At 51.4% G+C, this 16,956-nt stretch overlaps 1 protein-coding gene across 1 annotated transcript; it reads left to right on the plus strand.

Annotated features, from left to right (window-relative positions):
- The first annotated feature begins 3,210 nt into the window (after positions 1-3,210).
- On the plus strand, positions 3,211-7,259 carry ARL4C (ADP ribosylation factor like GTPase 4C). The gene has a single exon (XM_067740156.1). The coding sequence runs from the start codon at positions 3,769-3,771 to the stop codon at positions 4,345-4,347; it is 579 nt and encodes a 192-aa protein (XP_067596257.1). The 5' UTR covers positions 3,211-3,768; the 3' UTR covers positions 4,348-7,259.
- The last annotated feature ends 9,697 nt before the right edge of the window (positions 7,260-16,956 follow it).

A 16,956-nucleotide genomic window follows, 5' to 3' on the forward strand; every position in this document is an offset into this window, starting at 1 on the left:
AAGAAAGTGGCACACTGCAGCCAGTATTTTCCACTCCATGGAATACTTGCCGATTGGGCGACCGTTGAGACTCAAACGACTGTGTCCGTTATAAAACTGTTTTTTTTTTCGTTGTTGTTGTTGTTTTGCAGGTATCACAGGTAACCTCTATAGGGCACTTAGTGTGTGCCAGGCACCGCGCCAAACACTTGACGTGTATTATTTCGTTTCATCTTCACAACCTCCACCTGTGTTAGATACATTTTAGAGATGGGGAGCTCATGAAATGGTAACCTAGGTATTGCCACGTGGCTAGAATGTGGTGGGAAACGTATAGCCCCCCATCCAGTCTGTCCACACAGCCCAGACCGTTAGCGGTGACACTTCTGTTCATGGCTCGAAGTGGGCCTTGCATTTCTGACGTCTTGGTAAACATTACTTTCCTTTTCATAATTCCGGGGGTTCTCAATTGAAATTCATACTGGAAGGAAAGGTGACTCAGCTAAATGACATTTTTACACGTTAGAAGTTATATTATCCACTGTAAATTCAACTCGTCACCTGGTGAGTGAAATTAGACTGTAGCACGGTTTGCTATTCGATTATGGTGAGTTGCTGTTTAATGGCCCTGTTCTCGAAGGCTCCATTAATGTCTATTAATCTGCTTTTGCTACTGGACAACAGACAGCCCTTTATTACTAAACCCCATCACAGGGGGTGCAAAGTGTGGTGCTGCAGTCAAAACCCCAGCCGGCAGGAATTAGTTCAGCACCAGGGCAACACATCGCAGGTTTTACTAAAATATTGCCCTCCTACCATCCTTAAAATAAAAGCAAGACCTGACAGGGGATAGATGCAAATAAGAGAAAGGCATCCTACAGTAAGATCGTCTGTGGGAGCCAGATCAAGAGGGTTCCAGTCTGGTCTGTCTTTTTCCAGATGCCCAGGTCCCAGGTTACTAATCTAAGGCCCATCTCGGGCTGGCACCCAGCCTAGGTTCTGTCTAGCACAGAGGAAGGAGAGAAGAAACAGTCTCATGAGCAGGTGGCCATCTATGGGACAGGCCTTGAAGAGAGCCAGAAAAATCACTCCAAAAACACAAAATCCTGTCTTCCCAGGGTTCCCAATAACTGAAATGAAATCATTCTAAATTACACCGACATCTGTTATTTTTGCTTACTCACCCCCATTAGCCCTTTAGGGAACAGATGCCTGTTTTTTCTTTGGGAACCACCCCTCCCCAGGTTTAGCCCCTGGGCCCCATCCATCAGTGTGTTCCATCCCTCTGGACAGTAGTACTTGATGCAGGGCTGGGCCGGACAGGCCAGAGAGATGTGTCCTTCGGGCTTTTGTCCCAGTTCTTGGGAAAGAGATGCACCTTTTTCTTTCTAGGATCTACACCAAGGATGTGAGCCCAGGGCTGCTAGTAGGAAAACAGAAGAGAGATGGAGAGAGACCTGGTCTAAAGGTTTCTTTTGAGCTCCATGGCTTCTGGCCACGCCTGAACAGCATCGTAATCATGAACTTTTCCATTACGTCAGTGAATATATTTCCATTTTTGTCCAACTCAATTTGAGTTGAATTTCTTTCACAGCTGAATTCAGGTTGCTTACAACTTCATTCCCCATTAAATTAAAACAGTGTGTGGGTGGGGTGTGGAGTGAGAGAGAGCACGCAGGCCCTCAGCCCTTGGCACTGGGCTTCGAGAAGGCAGTGTGCATGTAGGTTCCGCCTTGGCAAAGTCAAGCGCCCGGGCCTTGGTCTCCTCATCTGGCAGCTTGGACAGAATGATCCACAAGGCCTTTTCCAGCCCTGGACCCAGTCTGGGAAACTGCTGTCACCACGGGGGTTCCAAAGGAGGGATGGCTGGTCCTGCCATCTACATGTGGTCTTTTCACATGGTTCAATGCCAACAAAACTGCCTATTTTATCATAGCTTGTGAAACGAAGGTGGTAAAGGAAAGTATTTCTATTTTGGGTTTTACTCATTATCATTTTCATTTCCAGCCCCCCAGACCCCATTTTCATCTCTCTGCCTCATAAGCTGGAGTTGGGAAGAAGCCACCGTGCATTCTGCCTCTGCTGCTACTCTTCCAGAGCAGCTCTGCCCCAGATCTGTGTGCATCTGAAATGCACGCGCAGTCTCCTTGGTACCTGGAGAGGATGAGCCTTGGTCGTGTGTTTACAAACCAGAATAAGACCACTGAATTGGAGTGAGGGGAGATGGAAACCGGGGACTGGGCACTGGTGTTCGTTACCTACGGTGCCACCGACTCCAAGCTCCTGACACGTTTTGTTTCAGGCCCAAGTGCGTCTGCAGGGCCTAGTGCAGGAGGAGTGGTTTACCTGTGGGCAGGTGATTCTCAGGTCTCAAAGTAGGGTGGTAGAGGGTGCTCTCCCGAGATGCTAACACTTGACCTGGCATGTCAGCAGAGTCGGTGGAAACACAAATAAGGCAGCTAAAGGGGCTGTCTGGGACTGGTGAGTCGTCGGAGCTATCTGGGGCAAACAGGGTCTCCTTAAGCCGAGGTTTGGATGTGTGCATCGCTGCCACCAGGCAGGAAAAGCTAGGCCTCCGGGGCACCCGGGCACAGGCCTGCGCCCTAAGTGCGGCGGTGGCCCGGTGGAGCCCCTTGGAGCTCTGGCAGGGAAGCGAGCCAGGGCATCGCGAAGGGCCAGGGTCCTGGGCACCGCACAGGGCGCGAGAGTGGAAACGCGCCCGGGCTGGCTCACTGCGGACAGCGCCCTCCTTTCCCCTCTCTTGGGGGTCGGGGAACCTGACCCACCGCCCTCTCTCTCCGGCGGGGCACTCTCACCCCCGCCCCGGACGCTCCCCAGCCCCTCGGGCAGAGCTGCCCCGGCCCGCCTTGCCCTGGACTCCGAGCCGCGCCGAAGCCCACGGAGCCTAGATCCCCGGACCCGCTCCCCGAGGCCGGCTACACCGCCCATGGCTGCAGTCCCGCTGGCCTGGGATCGGGGGGGGGGGGGGGCGGGGAGTTCCGGGAGCCGGGAGCTATTTTTACAAGATGCGTCAGTGGGCCGAGGAGGAAGAGCCTGCTCCGGGGCCCATTGTCTGGGCGCTGCGCGGGAGGGGACGCCGGCAGCGATTTCGAAAGCTCCGAAGGGCGCGAAAGCGGCCGGCCGCGAGGGGAGGTCCACGCCCCACCCAGGGCCGCGGGAGGGGCGGGGCCATTGGGGCGGGGCGGGGCCCGCGAGGGGCGGAGCCGGGCGCCCTCCCGCCGCTGCAGGCTGGCGGCGGCGGCGGCGGCGAGGGGACGGCGGGGACAGCGAGGCGGCCGCGCCGGCAGCAACAGCCGGGGAAGCCCACGCCCCGCCTGCGCCTCCGAGGCGCACCCCGGGAGCGGGAGCAGCCCCGCGGCGGCACCGCCCAGGCAGAGGCGAGGGCCTGGCACCCGGAGCCCCAAGCCGTCAGCCGCGGAGAGCCCGGGCAGCGGCGGGAGCGCGGGGGCGCGGCCCGAAAAGGCGCAGAGCGAGCCGGGGCCGGGGGAGGGCGCCGGGCGCGAGCATCTCGCGCCGCGGCAGCGGAGGCGGCTTCACGGGAGACAAAAGCCCGCCGAGAGAAGCGATGCCTGGCCGGCGCGGGCGCGGGGGCCGCGGCGTCTGAGCGCGCCGAGCCGTGCGCCCCGGGGACGCCGAGGCTCGGCCGGTGCCGGCGGCCGAGGGCGGCAGGCGGGGCCCAGGTGCGCCCAACCGCGTCGGGCCCGTAACTGCTCGGGGGGCGGCGCCCTCCCGCCGCAGCCGCAGTGGCCGGCGCCGCAGCGAGGAGCCATGGGCAACATCTCTTCCAACATCTCGGCCTTCCAGTCCCTGCACATCGTCATGCTGGGTTTGGACTCGGCCGGCAAGACCACGGTGCTCTACCGGCTCAAGTTCAACGAGTTCGTGAACACGGTGCCCACCATCGGCTTCAACACGGAGAAGATCAAGCTGAGCAACGGCACGGCCAAGGGCATCAGCTGCCACTTCTGGGACGTGGGCGGCCAGGAGAAGCTGCGGCCGCTGTGGAAGTCCTACAGCCGCTGCACGGACGGCATCATCTACGTGGTGGACTCGGTGGACGTGGACCGGCTGGAGGAGGCCAAGACGGAGCTGCACAAGGTGACCAAGTTCGCCGAGAACCAGGGCACGCCGCTGCTCGTCATCGCCAACAAGCAGGACCTGCCCAAGTCGCTGCCCGTGGCCGAGATCGAGAAGCAGCTGGCGCTGCACGAGCTCATCCCGGCCACCACCTACCACGTCCAGCCGGCGTGCGCCATCATCGGCGAGGGCCTCACCGAGGGCATGGACAAGCTCTATGAGATGATCCTGAAACGCAGGAAGTCCCTCAAGCAGAAGAAGAAGCGGTAATGCGCGCGGCAGCGTTCCGAGTCGGTGGGGGACGAGCGAGCGAGTCAGGAATGAATGAATGAAAGGCTGGATGGCCGATCGAGAACCCGCGCCCGCGAACAAAGACAGCGAACCAAAGCGACGCTTCGACTTTTTAAAGCGGAATGCAGGACTAGTGACTCGACCTGGGTATGTAGGCAGACTTGCCAACCTGAGCTCGACCTGCCGTCACCCCTAGCTCAGGGGACCTTTTGTCTGAACGCCAGAGCTGCTGAAGGGTTGGGGGCCCCACTGGGGAGTGGACGTGCAGGTCCCGCCGTATGCCCTCCTGGCCCAGGTTGGAAGGCTCAGATGTCAGAGACAAAAGCGATTTCTTCCTACTCCATCAGGGCCAGAAGTTCAGGCTTCCCTGCCCGCACTGGGGATCGCACCTGTGAATTTCCTGAGGTATGCGGTTCCCAGAACCCCGGGAGTACCCGTCTGGGGGCATGGTGGCAGTGGGAGGTGCTGGGGGGGACAGCCTCTCCTTGAGCTGTGAAAGCTGGACAATTTTATGTCACAGGGCAGGCCCCTGTGAAGATTCATCTGTCCTGCCCTGGGCCCAAACGAGGTGCTGGTTTGGGCCATCAGAGGACTGCCTGGAACAGTAGGGCAGCCGGAAGGCACGGGGCGCTGCGCTGGCCTCCTCTGGGGAATGCCCGCGAAGAATGCCCCTTTCCTGGTGCTTTGTGGTAGCTTCAGAAGACCAGTTATGTTGAGAACTGCTTTTCAGCCTGGAATCAGACATCTTCCAGATGGTTTGGACTCTGTCCATGTGTAGGTCATTATCACACAAAGAGACCAATAAAAAAAAAAATTAGAAAAAAACAAAACAAAAACAAAAAACTGTTGGAGGTGGTGGCCAATGATGCATTTTCTGTTTGCAGAATAGTTAAAGGTGTTTAAAGGGTAAGCCTCTCGACATCAATGCTGGATGCGGTGTGTGTGTAGATGCAGGGACCTCCCTCTGCACTGTAATCGGCATACATTTCTAGCCCCATATGTGTGGAATCTTAAATTCTCTTAGCCTACTGTTTGGCCTGTGTGAGCACACCAGCTGCAGATGTGTGCTGAATGACAGGCGGGTTTTGGCAAGGGGTGTCTCTTGTCATCCTAACCGCTTGATGATGGGTTATGGTTTTCAGACATCTTTTTTTTTTTTTTTTAAATCTGCTACGAATGAATACTCACCTTAGAAATAACTCAGTTTAGGAAAAAAAGACTTTGCTTTGCCCTTTTAGATCCCTTTACACTGCAAGTGGTGACATGTTCAGATTTCTAATTGGTTCATTGTGGCCTATCTGGTTTCAGTATTTTCATTACAAATGTCTCGCTAGAGTATTTGATGTCATGCACCAACAAATAAAAGCCCACCTTGTTGCAAAAGCCGACCTCATGGCATGGATTTAAAGGCGAGGGAAAAGCACAAGGAGGGCCTTCCTAATTCCTTCTTGTGGAAACTGGTTGCAGAGCAAATGCAGACACAGTGAGTGCTTGAGATAAAGGAAAGCCTGTGACGTAATGGTCACCTGTCCTCAGGCTCCTCACGTTTACTTGAAAGAGGCTTTGGAAACAGATAAAGTGAAAGAAGAAGACATACCTATTTTTAATAATGTAATTTAAAAAATCCTTTATAATCAGGACTGGGTCTTGGTGTGCAGAAGCTGTCATTTACCCTGAAACACAGTATCAAACAAGAAACTTAACGCTTCCTGTGTGATTTTGATTTCCTCTTTGAATCCGTGTTTACAGGTGGAATTATGTTTTTTTCCCCCCACTATGATAAATTTCTTTGCGAAGGAGGCCTTTAGATATTGAGTATGATCATGTGTGTGAGCATGTGAGGTATTCAAGTTATAAATCCATGCCTATTTTCCACTGCACTCAGAAAGTTAATTTAAGAACCAGAGGTAGAAGTCCCGGCTTCCTGCTTGAAACCCAATTCTCCTATGAAATATTTTAAAAGAAGAAACCTAGCAGGCCATCTTCCTTTTCTCTTTTGTCCGTGTATTTGGTACCCCTCCAATGCTGGTCTTTTTGTAGAAACTCAATAGAGAAAATATAGCTGAGCAGTGTTGAAAAGCCTGCAAGATTTCAGTTTACATATCGACAGCATAGTCACTGATTTCTAAATGGGCTGGTCCCATCATCTGAAGATTCTGTATAGAATTATTAAAAAAAAAAAATCCATCTTTCTTTATTTTCTTCACATGCAACAATTTCTTAAGCACTTTGACATTTTGGTAGTTCCACACTATTGAGAGAATAATATATTTATTTTGTGACATTGCAGATGCCAAATACTGTAACCTTCTCGTGCTGACAATACTTTGGTTCAAGATCACTGTTCAGATCCTCTCATGCTTTACCAATGATGCGAAATGACTTTGTTTTTTGCATTATCAGTACTTAAGGGTGCAGTCAACTGTTAGTAATTGTGCAGTAGAGCTCTGTGGTGTAGCAACCAATAGTTGAGTCTCAGTTGATTTCTGTAGTGTTTGCCCAAATAATAGCCCATTTCGTCTCTGACCAAATGGAGGAAACACAGGCTAAATCACCTTGGAGCGGTCACCCGGAGAGTCCCCTCCAACGCAGCCGCTGATTTATTATGCCTCCTGCTCTTGGGAGAATGAATGGGCTCCACATATAGAGGAAGTTGGCCTCCCCACACGAGCTTTTGAAATGTTTTCTCACAGACACAGGGAGGCCAGTTTTGTTTCCGAACGATTCTCTTCACAAAATCTCTGTCATGGTGTTGGGACTATGTCTCCTGGTTTGTTTCCGTTTCTACTGCTGTAATTCTCTGTCCTGATCATCTTCCTCTTTGGGTTCCCATTCCCTTTTATATGCATATATGATCCTGTGAACAGAAATAAATTATTTATACAATCAAACGTTTGGGGAAATTGTCTGTGGATGTTTTTTCAAGTTGCCTCTCTTTGTTTCTAGGCCTGAGTGGAGGGATGGATCGCAAGATGGTCTCTGCTGTCTGATGGGGTCCAGGGCTGGATGAATCATCTCTGCTTTTTTGGTTTAACTGAGAGGCTCGGATGCAGGAATCTGTGTGCCTGTCCCCCTTATGATACCTGTCAGGGGTCCTCACAAATCCTTGAGGAAAATGGCCTTAATGCCCAGCCAGCGCCAAGCCTCTCAGTTATTAAAGAAGGTCGTGATTGTTAGTCGCTTCAAATATATGATCTGATTATGTGAAATTGGAAACATCTGTGTGGTGCTGTAAGCGCAGAGTAGTCACCACGCTGCTCAGCATCTTGACTGCTCTCTTGGTATCTGGGCTGAGTCCATCACTCTCGAACCCATCAGAGAGACTCCAAGACCCGAATCCTCTTAAACAGTAGGTATGGTGAGACCGTCCTGCTCTGTACATACCAGCGGGAAAAGGTCCACTTTCTAAAGAAAAAGTGATTGGGCCAGAATCGGTAGACCCTCTGACTGGTTCAAAGTGTAACTCATGGAGGCCCTTAGCAGACGTTAAGCAACGAAACTCATTGATTGGCTGGGTCTTAACTCTGGAGCCAAAAAGCCAGTTTCAAATTCTGAGTCATGCTCACGGCCCCATGAGTTTGCTGAAGCTCCTCAGCCCCTGGACCTCGATTTCCCCGTCTGTAAAATGGGCTCATAATGATTGTTGGGAGGATGAAACACAATAGTGCACGTGAAGTGCTTGTAAAGCACCCGAGCAAGGCTTGACTTTATTGTTCACTTTGCAACAGAAGCTGAAGTTTAGGAGCCAAGTGACATCAAAAGGGCACAGATGCCATTTCTAAATACCGAAACCTAAAAACTGCTTATAGGAGTAGAAATATTAGAAATCAAAAGAAGCAAAAATTGGAACCCTCTTTTTTTTTTTTTTTTTTTTTTTTTGGTGCAACCTTAATTTAAGGAAGGAATCCCCAAGGAGCCAGGTAATACTTGGTACTTAGATGATATTGTTCATCTTATGTTTTCCAGGAAAGTAGGTACAAATGCACTGACGCCTAACAACTGAGAAGGCTGATTTTAGTCCTAAGCAACTGCCTTATTTTCCCCAATTTGAACTTCCCCCCAAAGTTTTGGTTCTTCATTTGTAAGTGTTTGCGATAGACAGTAGGTGTCTCGAGTTACTGTTTTCGTGCCTTTACATTTGTCTCCAGGGCCTGTGCTCTTGGAACAATTCTGTACCAACATCATAGGCTATTTTGATGTCACATTTGTATGGTAGTAAGGAAGGACAAATTGTGTGCAAAAAGCAGAAGATAAAAGGCCTGAAATGATCAAAAAGGTAAGAACACCCCAGAACTTGATCCCCTTTGATTTCCCAGCTCTCAGCCTGTCCACCTAACCTCTCCCCTTTCCTCCTCTGCGGCCATGTGCACATCTGATGCCCACAATCTGGCCTTGGCCTGCCAGGAGACAAACTGAAGGCATTTCTGTTCTCTTCTCAAATTTGTGTCTTATCTGGAAAACGGCCTTCTCCTTCTGGTTCTCCTGGTTCAGCTGAAACCTTTTTTAAAATAGAATTTGCGCAAGACAATGGAGCACTTTATACATTTGTTTTGCATGGTTTCTGAACTTCAGGGTGGGGCAACTTCAGTCTCTAAGAGGAAACTGCAAACTGAGGGTATCTGAGAAACTGGCATGTGGCTTCTTCCCCAAGATTAGAAGTGAGAACGAAAGAGCTGTGTGGTTTAACCCCACCTAAGTTTTCAGAACATGGCTTGGGTGTTTCTTTGAATGATCTGAACTTCTATGCTGAGTTACTTTCATTGTGTGACAGCACGGCATGAAAGAAATAACCAAAACAAGTCATTTTTTAACCCATCTATAGCATGGGTTTGAGAAGACAAGCATCTCTTTTGCGTTTATGAATTAAAATGGCTCTCACATAGTAATGTTAAGGACAGCTCTGTTTCTATTCCCGTTAGTCCTGTGTAATCATGGTAATAGCCACTGCTAATCCTTATTGAGCACTTCATGTGGGCTGGGCACCATCCCCATGCTCAGTGTTTTATCTACGTGATCTTTTTTGCTCCCAAGAGCCCCAAGAGATCAATTCATGCATCAAATAAATTAATCACCGATATCTGCACTTGTAGATGAAGAAACTGAGGTGAATGAAGATTAGACACCCTCCTCCGAGGTCACTGGCTGTTTAGGGTGGAGCCCAGATTGAAGCCCACAGGTCCCTGAGACCCCGAGGCTGAGCGCTCGAAGGCTCCCCGGCCTGCTGCGCGTGGAGCAGAAGAAAGCTGGGACTCTGCATCCGGGGAGAAGAGGGTGGAGGCTGGTGTCACCGGCCGCAGCATCACCTGCCTGCACCCTCCTGACAGGGGGACCACCACTTCCCACCTCCTCCCCAGAACTCACACTGACAGGCCTGGCCCCAATGCCCGCACCTTGCCTTCCCTTCTCAGAGAACACAGCCCAGTGTCTAGAAAAACACTATCCCTCCTATGCCAGTTTCCATCCTCGAAGAATTTTCTTTCTGGTATTCCTTTCAAGAAACTGTGTTGGGGGAGAAACTGTGTTGAGGGCCATTGCCTTACGCAGGGAGGGGCATTTATATAACGCAGGGGACGGACCCTGGGGGTGGCGGGTATCAGTGTTCCCGCATTGGGATCTGAGTCAGCTAACCTCTCAGCCTAGATCCCCACCCCTGCCGCCGCTACCCTGTGCGCCGAGGATGCCTGCCCTGCCCGTCCCTCAGGGTGATTCTAAAGATAACATGAGGTAATAGAAAGCACTGTCCAACCTGCAAGGCGAGTTGAGACACTTGTAAACGTGTGTTCCCCTTCTCTCTGCGCCGCTGCCCTGGCTCCCAGGGGTGTTCTGCTCGTGCCGTTCTGGACAAGCCCGGTATCACGGACACCCTCTTCTTTACCACTGATAAGAGAACTTCCACCTCACAGAGTCAACCAAAGGAGACTTCAGGAAGGAAAACATCTCTCCCTGGGAGATTCAGGGCATAGAGCCTTTAGTGTAAGCTTTTATCAAGTGACTGTTGGGGACCATAAGCCTCCTTACATCTGCTGTTGGCAGAATTGTCATCATTCTACTGGCTATACTCCGATTATATTCATTTCCTGAAATGCTAACTCCCTGTGCAATTACTCTCAATGCCCACGTCTCATAAAAGCTAAAATAATTTCAAGGTATAATTGAAAAGTCATCACGGTAAGTAACGACAATTGGAACAGCGTATTCCGTAGGTATACGTGTGGATCCAGAGATGAACTGTTGCGTTGCTGTATAATTTGAAGGGCACTGTGATGCCACATTCACCATGTAAAGAATGCTGTTAAAACAATATCTACCAACAGTTGTGACCTCCGTCGTACTGAGGACACTCCACTCCGGGGCACTCGGGGAGATTTATAACATGGTACTTGTTCTCAGAAGCCTGATATTCTAGCTGGTGCATGAGGGCTAAACTATCAAGTGAGGTGTTTGACTCCAACGTGAAACCAAAGTCATTGCTCCAACCGTGGTCACATTTTTCATGCCACATGAGCCTTGGAGCAAAACTAGAAATAAGAACCTGTTACTCTGTGTCCTGATTCACATAATTTGAAGACGTCCGTTTCTCCATCAGTCTCCTTCTCCAACTCTTTCTGAGATTCCCTGGGGGGAGGTCCCTGTGCTCATGACCGCTGCTTCCCCCACTTCCTTCTTTCCTGCCCCGACCTCTTGTGTGTTTCATAGACCTTCCGGCAGTGAGAATCAGCATGGCAGCCAGAACCGCTGGTCCGCAGCGCTGCTGACCCTACTTGTGTCGCCCCAGTCTCAGTTTCCAACAGACATTTCAGTGCACGCTTCCTTAGGGAGGGTCTCCTCGCACGTGTAAGGGACTCAGATGTCTGAGAGGCTGGGGACTATCTGAGTGGCCGGCCCAGGCCCGTCCTAGACTCCTGCTTCTTGTCTGACACTGACTGTTTCCATGAGCCTCTCTTGGGTGTCTCAGCCCTCTAGTCTCATGCGTGGGGCTCCTCCCAGGAGACACCTCAACTGACTAGAAATCCTGGGACGAATGTGAATCCTAGTGTGGACCCCCAGGACCCTAAAGGCAGATGTGTGATCTGTCTTGGATTCAGGTTTCTCCCATAAAATTGGAATTTCCTGCAGAGGTATTGATAATGACCGCTTCTTCCTGAAACTCACTCTAAGTCTTAATTCTGCTCTTCCGGTGTCTGTTTGAGTAGCCGGGATGATGAGATCAGAGGTTGAAGCGTTTGCTTTAAGGTAAAGGCTTCTGAAGCCGACACTGTGGGTAACCCATGCACACCCATGCCTTTTTTTTTTTTTTTTTTTTTTACTTTATTTATTTTTGGGTCTTTGTTGCTGCATGAGGGCCTTCTCTAGTTGTGGTGAGCGGGGGCTACTCTTCGTTGCGGTGCGCCAGCTTCTCAGTGTGGTGGCTTCTCCTGTTGTGGAGCACGGGCTCTAGCCTCATGGGCTTCAATAGTTGTGGCGCACGGACTTAGTTGCTCTGCGGCATGTGGGATCTTCCTGGACCAGGGATCGAACCCATGTCCCCTGCATCGGCAGGCGGATTCTTAACCACTGCGCCACCAGGGAAGCCCCCATGCCTCTGTCTTCTTTCTTGCTGGCAGACCTCAATTTTGCTTGGGAGACATCCTCTGCCTCATGGCTATGTGCTCAGGGAAAGTGACCCTGTACCAAGTTTAAGGGGAGATTGGTCTGAACCATGAATTTAATTCATTCTTCTGGCCAGTGACGGGCTTAGGAAGGGTCATGTGACATGATTCTGACCAATGAGACTAGAGGAAAAGTCTTTTTGGAGAGGATTAAGTGGATGGACTTTAGGAATTTTTCCTTAGGTTTTAAAGCTAGACACAGGCACTGTGTAGCTCTCCTTTGCTTCCTCTGAATTTCAGCGAATAAAGATGTGATGCCTGGAGTGGCTGCAGCCATCTTGACACCATGAGGAGAGCCAGCCCACACACTGAAGATGTGTGGGAGAAGGGAAATAGGCAAGGAACCTGAGTCTTAGATGATGTCATTGAACTGCTGAAATAACCAACCCTGGGACTGCCCAACCTCAGGACTTGTGGTATGTAGACAAACACATCACCCGTTACTTGAGGTTTCAACTACCTGCAGCTACAAATCCTCAACTGATAAGATCCATCAGACACCATAACCAGCCCTTGATGGTACAAAATATCTAGGGCACTCCACAAGAGCTGCTGTGTTACAGAAACTGCTCCACCACCTCTGTGCCAACAGATCACATGCGGATTGAAACCTGCCTGAATTGGCCCTGGCTGGGGGAATGGAAGGATGGCCAGCTCCACTCAGCTCCGGGTTTAATAAATACCACCATGGAGCCAAGGACATTCCAGCCAGGAGAGTGCAGCACACCTTGAATGTAATTCAGAGCAAGCAGCTGAGAACGGCCATCAAATGTTAAGCCCTTTAACCAGCATTCATTCAAAAGAAATGATTAGCATAATATTAATTGCTACCATTCATGGGATGTTTGTTTTATGCTAGACAATGAATTAAGCACTCTACAGAGTCATTTCCATTAATCCTCCCTGAAGGACCATGAGGTAGGTCTGTTCATCCTCTCTGTACTGCTGCCTGCCTTCAGTAGACAGACAGACAGACAAGTGGATAGATAGACAACCACAGTAACAGTTAGTGACCACTTACAGAGGGCCAAGCCCTGAACTAAATACAGTGGGCCAATGTCCTATTTGCATTTCACAATAAACATAATGAGATCGGGACTATTTTTGTCATCACCCTCGTTTCACAGATGTGGAAACTGGCTGGAGATACTGGGTGTATGGCCAGGGTCACAGCCACGCAGCAGAATGAGATTTGAATCTGGGCAGGCTGACTTCAGAACCCGTGTGCCTACCCCGAGGCAGCCCTGCAGAGCCTGGAGCCGGGGCTCCGCACGTGGTAGATGTTCTAGAATATCTGTGAAATCAACGAGCTCGTAATTGGTGGAGTGTCCCCATCACGGCAGCTCGGAAGGACAGCACAAGGGCTCCCCAAAGCAGCGCCTCTCAAACATGTGTACACACCACTTACCCAGGGGCCTGTTACATCACAGAAAATGCACCGGTCTGCCACATGAAGTGAATATCGCCTGGGCTCTGCCAGCACGTGGTACGGGTAGGGGCACAGCCATACCGGCTGGTTGCTAGTGTGGCCCCAGGTATTCGTGAGACTTATGTGCAGCTGGAGTACAATCTGTTGCATTTCCAGGATGCCCCTCAGTAGCCATGACCTTCCTGGCGTCCAAGAGGATCCGTATAATTCCCAGAATGTGAAGACAGTTGACCAGCCCACGGATACCTGCGTGGCAGCAGGTGACGCAACGTCGCAGGAGCAGCTGGCAGCTCGTACCTGCTCCCTTCTGCACGACCCCTCCTGCTTCCTGGCATCTCTACCGGGGCAGAGCCTCCGTGCTCCCTGTATGCTCCTGTGCTTGGATTGAGGGGGGACCCGGCCCCGGTGCTCCCCAGTGTGACTTGAAGGAGAAGTGGGGCAGTTTTGAGGGGCCGTCCCTTCTCCGTGATGTTGCTTCCCTCTGATTCCAAGATAACGGAAGCGAAAGATGGGAACAGCCCGGAGAAAGAGCAGAGTCACTTCTTCCGGGAGAGTCGTGCTTCTCGGCTGGCACCGACCGTGACATGAGCTAGACGGAAACCTGTGTCGTGTCAGGCCACTGAGGTTTCAGCGTTGATTTGCTGACTGACCGAAGCTGGCTCTTATGAGCGCCGTGCACCGTCCCTTCCCCTCCACAAGGACCGATACCACGTGACAAGCAGCCGCTTATCTGGAAAGTTGGTGACAGTGAGCCCGCACACGCACAGTTCCCTCTGGAGTTCAGGACTTTGCTCTCAGGGGTCTTGTTCAGTCCCCTTGTCTTTCTGACTCTTCATCACAGCGTGCATCTGCCCACAGGTCCTCCCAGGTCCTCCTAATCTTTTGACATCAAGGGCAGTGCCTCTCCGAGGTCAACATCAAGTTTATTTAAAATTTCAGTGTCCCTGGCAGGTGTATATAATTATACCCGCACTGCAAAATGAGACTGAGATTAAAGCACTTGCTGGGGGTCAGCAGGCAGTCACCTGTCTTGGGAGGTGTATTGGGCTCCTGGGGCTGCTGTAACCAGGGGCCGCAATCTGGGGGGTTTAAAGCAATAGGAACTTATCCTCCCACCGTTCTGGAGGCCAGAAGTCTGAAATCAAGGTGTTGTCAAGGTTGGTTCCTTCCAGGAGGTCTGAGGAGAATCTGTTCCATGCCTCTCTTCCAGGTTCTGGAGGCTGCCAGCCACCCTTGGCGCCCTCGGGCTTGTAGGCGCGTCACTGCAATCTCTACCTCCGTCTTCATCTGGCCTTCTCCTCTGTGTGTCTTCTCCCTTTCTCTTCCCTTATCGGGACACTTGTCGTTGCATTTAGGGTTCCCCCCTAATCGGGATGACCTCATCTCAAGATCCTTAATTACATCTGAAAGACCCTTGTTCCAAATAAGTTCACAGGCACAGCTCCTGGGTGGACACATCTTTCAGAGGGTCACCATTTAATATAGAAGGCAGTGAGAGGAAGCATACCCTCAAAGGGATTATTGAAATATTGATTGACCTCAAGCCGGGGGGACTTTGGGTGGCTCATACCCGTTCTATGAAACCATCTCCCATTCAAGTTACACCGACTCAGTAAGGCCAGTGCAGCTGCCCACCCGTGAGCAGGGCATCACCTGTCTTGATGTGTGCTCTGCCCTGTACACTGCTGAGATGGCAGACTTCCTCTCAGTTTTTGTTTGTGTCTTAGTTTTATTTGGTCTGTCTGTTTGCGCTTATAGGAGCTCAGTACAGAGCACCCATATATGAAAGAAAGGCAGAGAATGTATTCCCCGAGTGGAAGAAAGCAAGGCAGGCTGCCCTGACCCTTGGGACTGTCAAACACATGAGACTTTTGTTAAGAAGCTTTTTGCCCAATGTAACTAAACCCCGAAGTGCAGGAGGCAAAGGGAGCCCATACTCTGTATGCCTTGGGGTGCTGGCTCTGTTACTCATGGAAATTGGAAAGGAATGGGCTTCGTGCTATCATTGTGAGTTCTGCTAACAGAATTCTACGTAAAGCTACAAGACGCCACTGAGGCGTCTGATGGATTTTACTGACAGAAGGAGCACATGTGTGGAGCGGGAGACCACGTGCTCTCTACTGAATCTGATGCTCTTCTAATATTTGAATATTGGGCAGGGCCCTTCCCAGTTCCCCCTCCTAGTCCATAAATACCTGTGTCCTGTGCAGCTGTGGATTTCTGGCCATCTGAGCCTCCTGCTGTGCTGGTGATGATTTCTCTCATCCAGCCCTCACAGTGGTGGGTACAGGGCAGAGGGGAACTGCTGGAGGTGAGGTATAGGGCCCCTTCCTTGGTCACGGAAGCATCAGCTGCTATCCTAGTGGCCACGTGGCTGGGAACAGCCAAAGGGTGCACGTCGCATGAAGACGGGGGCTGGTGAGGGCAGGGAGAACCGTCGTGTGAGCAGGAAGTTTCTGCCCATGGCTTGGGGTTGGCTGCAGGACGGGCCACGAAGGCAGCGTGGATGCCAGCAAACTCCAGAGCCTGGCCTCACGGAGGCAAAAGAAGAGGAACAGACGCTGAGGACCCTCTGAAGTCTGCCGACGCCACGCCCGCCTCAGGGTGCAGGGAAGTCTGGGGTAGTAACAACAGCCGCCATTTATGGAGGCCTTACTATGTCGGGAACTCGCTAAACACTTTGTACTTTTATTTGGTTTCATCTTGGAAGCAGTTCTGGAGGTGGTATATGAGTCAGGTCTCTCTGTTACAAGAGACAAAGTAGGTCAAGTTCAAATGGGGATGGTAGGAAGTATGTGGGGTTGCTCAGAGCACTGGAGGAGAACCCCAGAAACTAGGGCATCCGCAGGGACCTGGGGACCAGAAAACAAGAGCGGGTCACCATCGGCACACACCCCATCTCTGCTCCCTCTACACACTCACTTCCTTCTCTTCTACATGGAAAGTTCTTCACACACAAAAAAAACAACTTCGGTTTCCATGATGAGGTTTCTCCAACGGTCCACCAAGAGAAAATTCTGGAGAAAGACTCTTAATTGTCCTACTTGCATTTGGCGCTCAGTCCTGGGCCATTCCCTGTGGCCGGTAGGGTGGCCCATCTAGGACATGTGTCCACCCAAGGAAAGTGGAGCCACTGGTGCAAGAAGTGGGGGGAGGTTCTGGAAAAATACACGGCACAGGTAGGTGTTCCCATCGCCTGGACAGAAGAGGCACCCAGGCTTGGAGGGGCCGCGTGGCTTTGCCCAGGGCCTTGAGCCCGCGTGCAGTTGGCTGTCACCCACCACAGTTCTGCTGTGGCCAGTGCCGGCCACCGTCTCCCAGGCACAGGCTCCACATGCTCGCGGGACAGCCTGTTTGGAAATGCACTGGATGAGCACCAGGGTGGTGCTTACATATTGCACAGCTGGGATGCTGTGGGCATTACATTAATTTCCAAGTGCTGCTGTGACCACAAATGTATTGGCTTCAGACAGCACAAACTCATTATCTAATGGCTCTGGAGGTCCTTTG

This window comes from Pseudorca crassidens, chromosome 6 (assembly GCF_039906515.1).
Source record: "Pseudorca crassidens isolate mPseCra1 chromosome 6, mPseCra1.hap1, whole genome shotgun sequence".
In the NCBI taxonomy this organism is placed as follows: domain Eukaryota; kingdom Metazoa; phylum Chordata; class Mammalia; order Artiodactyla; family Delphinidae; genus Pseudorca; species Pseudorca crassidens.